At 34.8% G+C, this 13,995-nt stretch overlaps 1 protein-coding gene across 1 annotated transcript in view; it reads right to left on the minus strand.

Annotated features, from left to right (window-relative positions):
* The window catches only part of ATP8A1 (ATPase phospholipid transporting 8A1), a 283,721-nt gene that overhangs the window by 206,503 nt on the left and 63,223 nt on the right, over positions 1–13,995 (minus strand). Inside the window, exons 8-9 of the mRNA XM_017870339.1 lie at positions 4,090–4,163; positions 1,532–1,601 (exon numbers count right to left, since the gene is read on the minus strand). Coding sequence (XP_017725828.1) covers positions 1,532–1,601; positions 4,090–4,163 — 144 coding nt within the window. The remainder of the gene's footprint in view (positions 1–1,531; positions 1,602–4,089; positions 4,164–13,995) is intronic.

Genomic DNA, 13,995 nt, shown 5'->3' on the forward strand with positions numbered 1-13,995 from the left:
GCGCAGTGGCTCAAGCCTGTAATCCCAGCACTTTGGGAGGCCGAGACGGGCGGAGCACGAGGTCAGGAGATCGAGACCATCCTGACTAACACGGTGAAACCCCGTCTCTACTAAAAAATACAAAAAACTAGCCGGGCGAGGTGGCGGGCGCCTGTAGTCCCAGCTACTCGGGAGGCTGAGGCAAGAGAATGGCATAAACCTGGGAGGCAGAGCTTGCAGTGAGCTGAGATCCGGCCACTGCACTCCAGCCTGGGCGACAGAGCGAGACTCCGTCTCAAAAAAAAAAAGAATAGGGCACCTTTATGAGAGTTCTTAAATATGTTTAAGAGACTATAAGCTAGTCTGCAAAGATAATTTGAAGTGAGTCCCCAAAGCACCATTTGTTTCTGAAAATAAAAGTAATATTTAGCACTATACAGTCTGTCTTCAGAAACTAAAAAAGATGAAAAATAGATGGAATTTGTGTTCAAAGAACATAGCTTTGTTTCTTTTTATTCCACTGAGAAAGGAAACTCCAAAACAGGGTTTCCCTCTGGCCCACCAGAAGCAGCTGCCACTGAGTAGGGCCCTCACACAGTGGCAGTCTGGGTCCAGGCCCTCTGTGACGATCTAGTTCCAACACATCCCGACCCTCCCAAATGTCATTTTCATCTTTCATCTAGAAACCAAGGGCATATATTTTTAGAGTCCCTCTTAAAACTTTAAAACTTCACAGTTGTTTTGTTTGAGATGATATGAAAAGTAAATATAGAAATGTAAACTATTCCCCAAGATGAGTTTTTGAACGGCAATAGAAAGTATGACTTTTTAAAAAACTTTTATTTTAGGTTCAGGGGTATACAATGGAGCTTATGTAGGTAAACTTGTGTTATGGGAGCTTCTTGTACACCTTTTTTTTTTTTTTTTTTTGAGACGGAGTCTCACTTTGTTGCCCAGGCTGGAGTGCGGTGGCATGATCTCGGCTCACTACAACCTCTGCCTCTCGGGTTCAAGCAATTCTCCTGGCTCAGCCTCCTGAGTAGCTGGGATTACAGGTGTGTGCCACCATGTCTGGCTACTTTTTGTATTTTTATTAGAGACAGGGTTTCACCATATTGGTCAGGCTGGTCTCAAACTCCTGACCTCGTGATCTGCCTGCCTCAGCCTCCCAAACTATGATTACATATGTGAGCCACTGTGCCCAGCCTTGTACAGCTTTTTAACATGGTGAAGTCAAATTATAATTTGAACCAGGTGAATAGGAAAAAGTTAAAACATATCAAAGCCTTAGAACTATTATCTGAGTGTTAGCTATTACATAATTAAAAATATTATAAATAGTATCTATAAGACAGACCACATTTACCCAGACAAATACATAGGAGTCTTCCATAATACTTAACAATGTCAGTTTATAAAACATCTTCGTTGTGGTTCCATGGGAACATATTTGCAATAGGACAGATTACTTCAAGACAATAACACAAAGAAAGAAGCCTTAATTCCATGTAATAAAAGAGCAGTGATTCTATATACTTGTGTTAGATCTTACCTGCCTAATTTTCAAGTTTGTTTCACCATCTAAGTTGGATGTTTCAATGTAGCACATGGCTTGGGGCTCACTGTAGTTTGGAGTTGAGAAGCACAAAGATTTAGTCGGGGAAGAAAAGCATAACAACAATTTATTTAAATGCTTAGACTCACTGAAGCCTTTCATTCTAGACAAAGTAATAGTTACCTAGCTTCTTGATGATTTTCATTCTAACAGCAAGATGCTGTGAGGCAGAACCCATGCATGACAACTCATGGATTAGCTTTTCAGCCAGAAGGACCAAAAGCAATTTCCTGACAACAATTGGTAATGGTCTTCAAGATAATGCAAATGAATAGATTTGCACATATTTAAATTGTTCATCCACATAGACACAACACAGACTGTATCTGAAATGTAAAGCAGTTTTGTGTCTGGATTTATCTTTAGCTCAAAAACACCACATGAGATTTCATGCTCATGGCACACATGTAAATTGGTTAAGAAAGTGGTTGATGAGAAAATTCCAGATTGCTAGTTCTACAAACCTGCGTTTACTACCCTTTAGCTATGATGAATAGGATCATATAAACCATAATATTTAAATGTTAAGGTTATTTAAAAAAAAGTAGTATGAACAAATTTTACAGTGAAAGTGGATATATAGCTTTCTCCCTCTGTTTTCCACTCCTGCTCTCCTATTAAAGTTGCTTAAGAGATTCTCACAGCGGTAAAAACTAAAACTAAAATCAGTCAGCCAGGCCATATTGCTCCTTGACCTGAACCTAGAAGATATACTTCATGGGTTCCCTACCAGTGTGTCTTAGTAAAATCTGGTGTGTGGTGGTTGGCATTAGGGGTCCATGTTTCCAGTTTTATCATACCACCACAGCCCAGGCTGTCTTATCTTTCCTTTTCACATGCTGATTTGACCTGCCCAGCAACTACAGACATGTGAGTTTGTAGCCCAATGGTACAGTCTGATCCTCAATTCTAAAGAAAAGCATTCTAAAGTTAATCTCATTAATGCCTGGTTATATAACAGGCCTAATTTACTAATATCACATAAGTATTATAAATGTAATCTCTTATAAGCATGTGTACTCAGCTAGAAAGAAAAAAATTTACAAATTACAAACACCTGGAATTTTCTAATCAACTTCCAACCTGTACATGTGCAAAACAGACTATTCCAAGTTTTAGAAATGGGCATGTAGCTTAATTCTTTGGCCCGAAGATTTGTGAAAATTGCTTAAACACACAGACATTAATCAAAAATATTTTACTGATTCATTTTAAAGTAGCTCTGCAAGTTCTTCAATTTACTCTATGAGCTTTCTTTCATAAAAGCTGCTACTTTTTCTGAAAATTAAGTCCTTCAATATTTATATTTTCACTCTATCCCTTATTCAAACTTTTAGTTTTTAAATCACTGTCACAATAGCAATTTGGCTCTGGAAATTGCTCCAAATTTGTAATTTACTTATGTATACATTTGAAACATAGTTTATGAATTTATAAAACACATCTTCCGATAATATAGAAGCATGATGACAAAGAAAATACTAAATGACAATGTTGATTCCATATTCTGACAATTAGAATAACATTCTAATTCTACTTTTTTTTGTCCATAAAGTAACTTATCTAGGTAGGTCTTTAAATGGCTAGGAAGTTAGGAAGTTCAAATAGCTAAGTTCTATTTGAAGCTGGGCTAATAAAATATGCATCGAAATTGAGAACATTCTCAACAATCACTTAAGACAGCAGTTACTGAAGCAATTCTTAATAGTGCTGTGAAAAGGCAGCAAGAAGTCTCAGATAAGGAATCATGCTAGATCATAAATATTTCAGCAAATTATGATGACATCTAAAACACAAACTAGTCAAGAGAGGCAAAGCAGGCTTTCTGATTAGTAAGTGAAAAATGAAACAAGATGCATATCACAATACAGACACTAGTAGACAGCTGAAATTGATCACAGGAACGTGCACTTTGTCACTAGATACAAGTGGGATAAAAGTTGATCGCAAAGCATGCGGTACAAAATGTGCAACATCCAGCTTTGTGCAGGGGGTCCTCTATAAACCCTATGAGCCCAAATTATAGTCACAATCGCTGGAAGGATTTTACAGAACTTACAGAAAAATTTAAAATACAAGAATAAGACATATTTATAATCTAATCAATTTTCAATGACTGTTTCATGAAAAGCTTAACATTGTTCAAAATAATATTCTGGAGAGATAATAAATTAAGCCTTAGTACTTAGGCATGTTATTAAATATGAATATATATTAATGGTACATAGGAGATTAAAATCTACTTTCATTGTCATGCCTCTTAGACTCCTATTGATAACAGGAGTTCAATCTGCCCAGCTGAAGGACAAGCATCACTCAACACAGTATTCCAAAATCCCTTTAAAACATCTGTGAAATGTCCATCACCAAGCAGTATAAAAAGTTTGTGTTTTAAAGGAAGAGACACAGAATTCAACCACATTTGGGTGCAACTGTTCTCTGGTTTACGGTGAGGACCCACATACACGCATCCTATATGACTCAGTGGTTCTAACCTTGAGGACAGACTGATGAGATCTGCTGGGAGATGTTCCCCATTGGTCACTTTCACTATCTCCCCTACTGCCACCTACATGTCCCAGTATAAAATAAGTAAAATGGCAAAAAAAAAAAAATGAACAGAGAAAAAAACAAACAAACAAATGGACAAAAGAGACAGAAAGTTCGAAATTATTATAGAAAATAATACATGTTAATAAAAACATTTAATGCCATTTTTTTCAAAACTTATTTTGATCAGGTCTGAAGCATAAGAAAACATTTAGTATTTGAGGGTTATTTATTTGCTTTCAAGCCCAATTAAAATTTTAGTATAAAACTTAATTTTAAAAGTTTACTCATAAGCTTATAAAATTAAAGCATATTTTATAGAGAACTACATTATATTCTAGATTTTTCTTTCTCAAATTTCTCAACCTCATGCCATCTACTGTATGTCCACAGTATTCCAACCCTGACTTAGCCATTACCAAAGAAGGAAAGAAATAATGATGAAAATTATTTTTTTAGGTTGTGATAGGGTTTTGAAAAAATATACTAGTTCCTCCACTTAAAAAAAAACAACTATTAGAAACGTTCTGACTCCATAATATTTTCAAAGTTAAATAGATAAAATATCTTACTTACACTTAATGCCAAGCTGCAAACGACCACAGGCCTTAGGAAGTCAGAAGGCATAACTGCAGCCTTTGGTTACTTAGCATTAATGCATTTGTTTTGGAAGGGTAAGCCTATTGGAATTCAGGAGAAGTTTATTCGAGAGGTATGAAATAGACATGCCAAGAATATGGGACTGAATAACAGCTTGATTATTTTACCTTACTTTATTTACTTTAACACATAAATGTATTCGTTTATTTATTAAATGCTAAAATCGGTTTCATTTCAAAATGAAAGCCTATGAAACACAGTAACTTTCAACCATATTCATGCTTTAATTTCAAACTACCTCACAGAAGATGCACTCTCAGTAATTAAAATTTAAAGAAATTGAAAATTAAAATATTATTAACAGTTGTTTACTCTTACTGCTAAGTGGTTGCTCACTTGCAGGTGAAAATCATCATGTACTTCTTTTGACAGTGGACAGTGTAAAGATAGATTAGGAGTATTCCAACCCTGACTTAGTCATTACCTAAAGTCAAAATTTCTCTTTCTGTTAAATGATTAAACACTACTACCTCTTTCGTGAGGTTAACGTAGATTCAAAGGAGTTAAGTAATGCTAAAATTCTTTGAGGGAAAAAAAATCCTGAAAGGTGGTATTCTGCTACTTGGATTGAAATGTCTAACAGCACAGCCTTTATTTTGAATTCCACTCAATAACAAAAAGCAACGAATCAGATAATCTTTTAAAAATATAATCTTGGAGGAAGTTAATCACTGTGGAGACCATATTAAGACACAGAAACTGTTTTGATAAACTGATATTCATAACCACCAGTAAGTGTTTTTAATGTTTATAAAATAAGTTCTGTAAAAATGGTCTAAAGTTTAAGAAATAGAAGTAGCTTGCTGGGGAGTTTCTGAAATTGGATAGAGTCAGACAGTAAAGATTTTGGAAATTTCCAACTTAAAATTAAGTATAAATTCAGGGCAGTATAGTCGATTATCTTCACATTTTTGAGCATCAAAAATAAAAATTGTATTTAATGGTTCAGTGTATATGATTCATTCTATAATTTTGTCTCTAAGAGTTTAATCGGGAAAACAATACTTTCCCAAATTGTTAGAAGCTGTTACTATCATTTTGAACTTGCTTATACAGTCACGTGACAATGACAGGTGCAGCTTCTGAGGAAAGGATTGTTAGGCATTTTTGTCACTGTGCGAGCATCATAGAGGGTACCTATACAAACCTAGATGTATAGTCTATAGGCCATATGGTGTAGCAGATTGCTCCTAGGCTACAAACCTGTACAGCATGTTACTGTACGGAATAGTGTAAAGAAACAGTGACACAATAGTGAGTATTTGTGCAATAGGAGTTTTTCTGCTCCATTATAATCTTATGGGACCACTGTTGTGTATGTGTTTTGTAACTGACTGAAATGCTGTTATGCAGCACACAACTGTAAAACATTCAGGTGGCCCACTGTGCAATACATTCATCACATTTTTACTTAGTAAAACTGAATGGACACCACTCTGTAGGGTACTCTTAAAGCTTATCAATGTAAACAAAAAGAATTGGGGAATATTAGAATTTGATCATCTAAGCCATCTTTATATAAAAGATGTGAAACCAAGGCATGAGAGATTAAGCAGTTGGTTCAAAATCACCAACTCAGAATAAGAATCCCGGCTTTTCACTCCCTAAGGAGAGCTCTCTCTAGATACTACTTAGAACCTGAGACAATGACAATAAGCTCTCCCTCAAGCTAATTCTCAAGATGCCAAGAATGGATGGTTAGCTTCACTCAGTTTTAGAGATTTATCCTGATAAAGTTATAAGCAAAGGAAACTAAGAACAGAAAGGGTGATTTGAAAACATCTACATCAATTTTCTGAAAACAAAACCTATAGGTACATGGCACAAAAGATACAGAAATATAACTACATGCAGTTACTTTAATTGGTTGTAGACTTACTTCTATAAATATCTAGATTACTTTTACTTGTTCAGCTAAGTTTCACTAACTTGTCATGAATTGAATCACTTTAAATGATGACCTGATTAAATAGATTTTGAAAAAAGGACACCATCCATATTCATATGTGGATTTACAAATAAAACTGTCCAAGGAAATGATGATAAACAACCTCTAAAATATTAAAAACAATTTTTTCTTAATTTAAAATAGACTAGTTTATAGTTTAGAGAGAGAGCGAAAACCATTTGAAAGTCACAATTCTTTTAAAGGTAACAGTGCCATATGAATACTAATTCTATACTGAATACTACATTCATCGACTAAAATATGAAGTAAAATGAAAATTATTAAAATTTAAGTTAAACTGAAAAGACTTAAAAAGAAAGAGCAAAGTACTTTTCTGTTGGAAGAGTAATGGCATTTTTCAAAAAGGCATGATGGCAAAAAAGAAGTTCATTCAATCCATCTTTTTAGTTACGCATTTCCATCACAATATCAAGAAAACTTTTTGCAGGATTTATGATGAAACAAGGATTGAAAGATAAAAAAATCATAAGAACTCAAATCCATGTAATTATATAAAATAAATGACAGGAAATCTTAAAAGAATATGATCCCCCAAAAGGTCTGGATAGAATTCAGAGGGAGAGTAGACTCTTAATTATATTTGAATGATAAAGTATAGTACCTATCACTTATTCTATATGGCAAACATGAAAGAGCCCTTTAAGTCCAATCAATTTTTTAAATGTTTAAATAAAAATTATTAGAGAGGTTTTTAATTCTTCGTTTATTCCTTATTTCCTTGGAGAAATCACAAGGTCAATGCAGGGTAGAGAAACCATCCTCTACACTGTTTGAGCATCAGTAGGCATCTCTACCTTGATGAGAGAAGTACAGTGTCAGCAGGTATATACTCTTTGCCTTTTATTACAACTATATCTCCAACATTTACCTGAAAGAAAACTGGGAATTGGTTAATTATCTGCATTGAAAGATAGTTACAAATATACAACCCATTGTAAAAAGCACAGAATACAGTAAAAATAGTTATTGGCAAACAAGAACCTCTTATCTTCACAAAATGGAAGAAAATTATCTAGGAGTGAGACCAGGGTTGGAGGAATCCTTTAAAAATTGGACATTATATATTGGATATATAACTTATCTTGATAAAATCAATCTATTCTATCCACTTAATTGACATCTCAACTTCTCATATCCTCTCTTTAACATAAAAACATAAAGAAGGAATTTACCAATATAAATCTTTATCCTATTTAAGGAAATCCCACTGTAACTGGAGACGCTATTATATATAACTGCTCCTCACAATAATGCTTGTGAAACTAGTATTGCTTATAACTCATCCTCTGGAGAGAAAGAAAATGAGTCTGAGATTCTGAGATTTTTGCTTAAGATGATGGGGAGTTGAAGAGCTTAGACTCAAATCCACGTCTGACTGTCTGCAAATCCTGATTTTGCATAATTTTGTGAAACTATCAATGCATTTTAAATTAAAAGTTAATCTCTTCATTTTACTACCTCTTAGCATTTTTCTGAGCCCGGCATAAAGACAAAGACATACTATGTTCAAAAACTGTTAGTAATAATTTAAGTGACAGATGTGTCACATAGCTTTTGGCAGACAATACAATAACTAAGCAACAACTTGGCTTAACTGAGCTGACCAAGTTACACTGTTAGCCGCTCCCCTTACATCACGAAAGCTGACTTCCTGGCTGGGCGCGCGGTGGCTCACGCCTGTAACTGCAGCACTTTGGAAGGCCGAGGCGGGCGGATCACAAGGTCAGGAGATCAAGACCATCCTGACTAACACAGTGAAAGCCCGCCTCTACTAAAAATACAAAAAATTAGCCGGGCATGGTGGTGGGCACCTGTAGTCCCAGCTACTGGGGAGGCTGAGGCAGGAGAATGGCGTGAACCCAGGAGGCGGAGCCCAGATTGCGCCACTGCACTCCGGCCTGGCCAACAGGGCAAGACTTCGTCTCAAAAAAAAAAAAAAAAAAAAGTTGATCTCTTAGTAGACAAATGAGCTTAAATATGAATTTCAATACGTAATAGATGAAAAAAAGACTTTTTAAATTAAAGCCTGTTTGTTCTTCCCCCTCCCTACTTTTCCTTGAACTCTAAAATAACACTACTGAGGGTAAGAACAGAATAGTGTCCTTTGTGGGAATCATAATAAGAAATTACTGCAGAGGCAGCCCACTGTGGTCTATTATTTACCAAAAGAAGAGGTTAGGAAAGGTTGGGGCAGGGGTATTGTCCTTTCATTTATGACATGTATGTTTAGTGTCCAAGTACGGAAGTTCTGGGTCTCTTGATTCAAAAAATAATTCAGGTGAAATCTGAAATTCGGACTAGCTGAAACTGGCAAATTACCAGGGATCTCGGAATCAAACACCCCCTACCTCAAAAAAGGGCAAAGATGAAAAATTAAAAACTCCAATATAAATGAACTGGTCCTTAAAATAATGTGCTGTGATAATACTGTGATTACTCACTGACAGAAAGATAATAAAATGTAAATTCTCTGTAATCATGACACTTAGAATGCATCCAGATTACCATTTAATTGTTCTTTAATCACCTCCTGTGTGTTAATGTTTCCTCTTAAATTCAACTATGTGCTTCACAAAATCAGAATCATACCCTCTACACTATCATGTTAGAGTCTAACAGTCAGATTTAAATCCCTTATTGATTGTGCTGCTTTCCAACATCTTTACTCATTGTAAGACAAAAGAAGGGCTTGTGGTTATTAAACTCAATAAAATAGTAACAATTTATATGGTACCCCAGTGGCCTGGGAAAACCATGGGCTTACTAAGTGCTGAAGTTCTTACTAAAGCATGCTAAATCAATGAATGCTAAAGTTCTTTACTGTAAGGAAAGCAGGGAACTTAACTCCTTAGGATGCCTATGTTTAAGATCAATTTCTCAAAAGACATCCAAACACCTGTCTTTCCTTTTGGGTTCTGAGCTCCCAAGACAGCATTCCCCTTCCAGTCTAGTGTGTGCACAAGACGAACCAAGAGAAGAAAAAGTCAAGATGACAAAAATGCTTTGATCATATATATTCCAATCGGAGGAATGTCATGATAAAGCAGTTTTAGTCCCCAAAATGCCAAAGTTAAGGAAATATTTAGGGCTTTCAGTCCACTACCTACAGCCTTCTGAAGTCACTGATATTAACAACATTGAGGATTATGTAAAATAGTAAGACTGCAACAGCCTTATTTAAAAATCCAACTATTGGCTGGGCGTGGTGGCTCACACCTGTAATCCCAGTACTTTGGGAGGCCAAGGCGGGTGGATCACCCGAGGTCAGGAGTTCAAGACCAGCCTGGCCAACATGGTGAAACCCCGTCTCTACCAAAAATACAAAAATTAGCTGTGCATGGTGGCAGGTGCCTGTAATCCCAGCTACTCAGGAGGCTGAGGCAGGAGAATCATTTGAACCCAGGAGGCAGAGGTTGCAGTGAGTCGAGATCACGCCACTGCACTCCAGTCTGGGCAACAGAGTGAGACTCTGTCTCAGAAAAAAAAAAAAAAAGAAAGAAAGAAAAAAGAAAAAATACATACATATTGTGGTGGAGGCTTCATGCATTAAAGTGGCTTTACAGAGTAACTTTTACACATGCATTCAGCCCACCATGTCATGCTTCCCTAATAAGTCGGAAGAATATGTTGATTCCAAGATTCTTCCGCTAAATTCTCCACCTGCGTACATCTCAAAAACCTGTGAACAGTGTTAGCTGCACCTCATTGTACAGAAATAATCTGTGGTGAGAGCAATGAAACCAGCAGCTTACAGTTCAGGAGTCACAATGTAGTTTCCTACATGTAGGGCTTTGTGATTACAATACTTACTTTTAAAACTATGGATCTGCAAGCTAATCTTTTGCAACAGGGAAAAGGTTTCAGGGCAGTAACTGGAGAGAGAAACCATTAACACCTCAGAGCTGAAGTCTGCCCAGCTGTGAATGATTAGATGTATGCTAGGCAAATTTGTAGGTCCTTTGAGGGCCGTTGAAGAGCAACCACAGCAGCCACACATTTAGAAAGGCAGAGAAAGAGCCCTGAAGTAAAGCCCATTTACACTAAGGTCTATCATATTGCCTTGGCATGTAGATGACACTCTTGGTTCTGGTTTATTGATTTTATTTTTAATTGCACAAAGTATCATATAAGCCAAAGAAAAGACTCACCTCACAATCTTGTTATCCCAACAAGTAAGGCTGCTTTTGTGCCTGTTCACTTGTTCAACGAACAATTTACAAAGCCAGTATTTCAGGGTACATAGTACTATTTTTTTTCACCTATGATTATATCTTATGATACAGGAACCCTGATTTGTCTTGCTTGATGCTTTAAGCTCACTGCTTGGCATATGCACTCAATAAATACTTGTCAAATGAATAGTATAATTTTTTCTGTGTTGCTATACCATGTGACATTACAGATTTTACTTGTCACAAAATATGAGTATGCCATAATTTATAAAACCCTCCCTATTGTTGTATTTCCATATATTGTAGTTTTTTGCTATTGTAAGTAAATAATGCTACAATAAACATTTTTATACAAGTGGAGATATTCTCCAACTTTATGATTCTTTTCTTGGGATAAATTTCCAGAATCCCCTTTTTACAGTTCTCAATATAAATAGCCAAACTGCTCGTTCACAATAGGATGTAAATAAAATATTTCATAAAATAAAAAATCTGAAATACAAGTTTGTTTTATTTATTGAACAGGTAGCAAATGAAACTTCAATATGGTTTAAATTTGCAACTTTTATTAGGTTGAATATTATACTGAATCTGATTATCATATTTCTGGTTTACTGTCAAGTTTTCTTTTTTTATATAACAGTGATCTTAATCATTTGTCCTATTTGGTGCAAATATTTCACATAGCCTGCCTACTTATTTGTGGCAGTTTTTGTTGTGTATTAGTTTTAAAATTTATATAACCTAATTCTATAGATTGAGATATTGCTCCTCTTCAAATATTAAAGCCTTTATTCTATTTGTATGTTTTCTAAAAACAATGTTTTAACATTTAACTCTTTTAGTCAGTTGAAATTTATTTTAGCATAGGTTGTGACTTAGTTACAAACTAAATATTCAAATACTATTTCTTAAAATTGCTAATCTGTGACAACATAATTCTTTAAAAAATAAGTTTTGCCTTTTTCAAATATTAAACAGGCTTTATTTCAGGGCACTATATTTTATTCTATACTATTTAAATCTGCTCCATGTTATTCTACTCATCAATGTCTATTTTTGCAAACAATCCACAGTATTTTAATAACTTTTGCTTTCTATTTCACCTGTAGTTAATCTTAGCACACTGCTCATTTTTCCAACATATATTCTACTTTCTTAACTGTTTATTTCGGCAAATCAGATGAAAAATTTAGTCAATTCTTGAGGAAAATATAATAATTTCCCTGGGATTATATTACTTCATAATTTGGAACAAGTGATATTTCACTTTTTTCTGGGAATATGACATATTTGTAAATTTGTATGAATCTTGAATATCAAAGTTTGGATGCTTTCTTTAGTCATACACATATGTTAAACTTACTTGCAGGCATCCCATAAGGCCACTGGGAATGAGACCTCTTCCTCACTTTATTTTCAAACTTGATGCTGCCAACTTAAGAGTGATGTTAATTTTTTAATATTTTCATGATTTCATCACTGAACCAACTTTTAGTGATTCTAATTAGTTCTATAATTCTAATTATTAAATAACTTCAGCTCTTTGGGGCTGGATGACTTTGGCAACACTTTAAACTCTGTCCTTCTCTATCTCAAAATGGGATGCCCAGGTTAGGTGTGCCATTGACCCGTGAGATGACTGAAAATGCTATTATTATGGGTAATCCTGGCTGGTGATTTGTCTGTCAAAAATAGGAAGAGTAAGAGTCACAATAATCCAGGTAGGTTAGCATAATCTTGAAATAAAGCTTGTTTATTAGGAAAATAAGACATTTTAAAGGTTTAGAGTGAAGTAGTACATTATTATTTCCCGACTTTCTATTTTCTGAGCAAGCAGCCTAGGTTATTTACTAGCATGCATATTTACGTTAACTACACTAACAACCCTAGGTAAAATAATATTTATAATAAAATTAAACTTATTATACTTGATTATATCCTACCTGATTATATCCTATCTGTCTTCTTTCTAAAATGTTTAAATTCACAGGTGCCAGAAAAGAGTAGAAAAGAAATTTATTTTGAAATTGCTTTTAGCATTTTGTTTATTTTGTTATTCTGAAAAGAGATTCCTGTCACAGAAATAAATAAAGCACACCAAGGTATTTTCCTGTTTGTTGCTCTCATGTCGAAAACCAAAGAAAAAAGAGGGGTCAATTTTCAACTATATGAAAGGGGAGATGTCAGTCTCTATTCTAGCCACTGATGGAAAATCAACGGAAATTTAATTAATTTTTGATTGGGGGGTACAAGGTATCCCCTGCAGAAATAAAAGATGATCATGACAAGGTAGAATCAAGGGCATGGACTTCAACCAGCTGGGAAGTACTGAAGTGCAAATAAACTACTGGTTACACTTCGATTGTCCTAGCAAGATATTGTCCTGTGAGATACACCTCTAATGTCCTGGCAATCCCAGGAAATAAAGTGGCCTAAGAAGGGCAGCGCAGCCTCCAAGTCTTTTACCAAGTTACCAAAGCTATTCATTTGTGGATGACTAGATTTTAAATCTTCTTCCAGAACTAAGGGAGAACTAATAATAATTGCTTACCTTTTGAAAGGGAAGTCTGAGAAGAATAAACACCTGAATAACATTTGTTAAATTATGACTTAACCTACTAACTGCCATGTTAGAGGTCCTATAAACAAATTAACCTTTGATGTTATACAACTGATTTCATTAGAAAACACTGTTTAATTTGTAAGATTTTTGTTTTAAAGGAATCAGTGGTAAGCAAATGTAATTAGTCTCACTATATGAATTTGAAGTAAAATATGCAGAAGTAAAATATCAGAACTCAAATTCTTATTTTACTTGGACAGTAGATGATTAAAGCAAAAAATTACAACACAAAACAGGTCATGGTTAAATAAAATCTATGAAAACAGTACTCAAAATATACTATGAAGAAAACAAAAAGTTCTAGATATTATTCTTCAAAGTAAGTCTTTCTATAATATAGCAGAAATACTAAATGAATGTGACTGAAGACTCCATGCATGTTTATATTACTAAAAAGCTTTTATATTAGTAAAATTCTTGACAT

The sequence above is a fragment of the Rhinopithecus bieti genome, unplaced genomic scaffold, assembly GCF_001698545.2.
Source record: "Rhinopithecus bieti isolate Rb0 unplaced genomic scaffold, ASM169854v2 scaffold_5179, whole genome shotgun sequence".
NCBI classification, from domain to species: domain Eukaryota; kingdom Metazoa; phylum Chordata; class Mammalia; order Primates; family Cercopithecidae; genus Rhinopithecus; species Rhinopithecus bieti.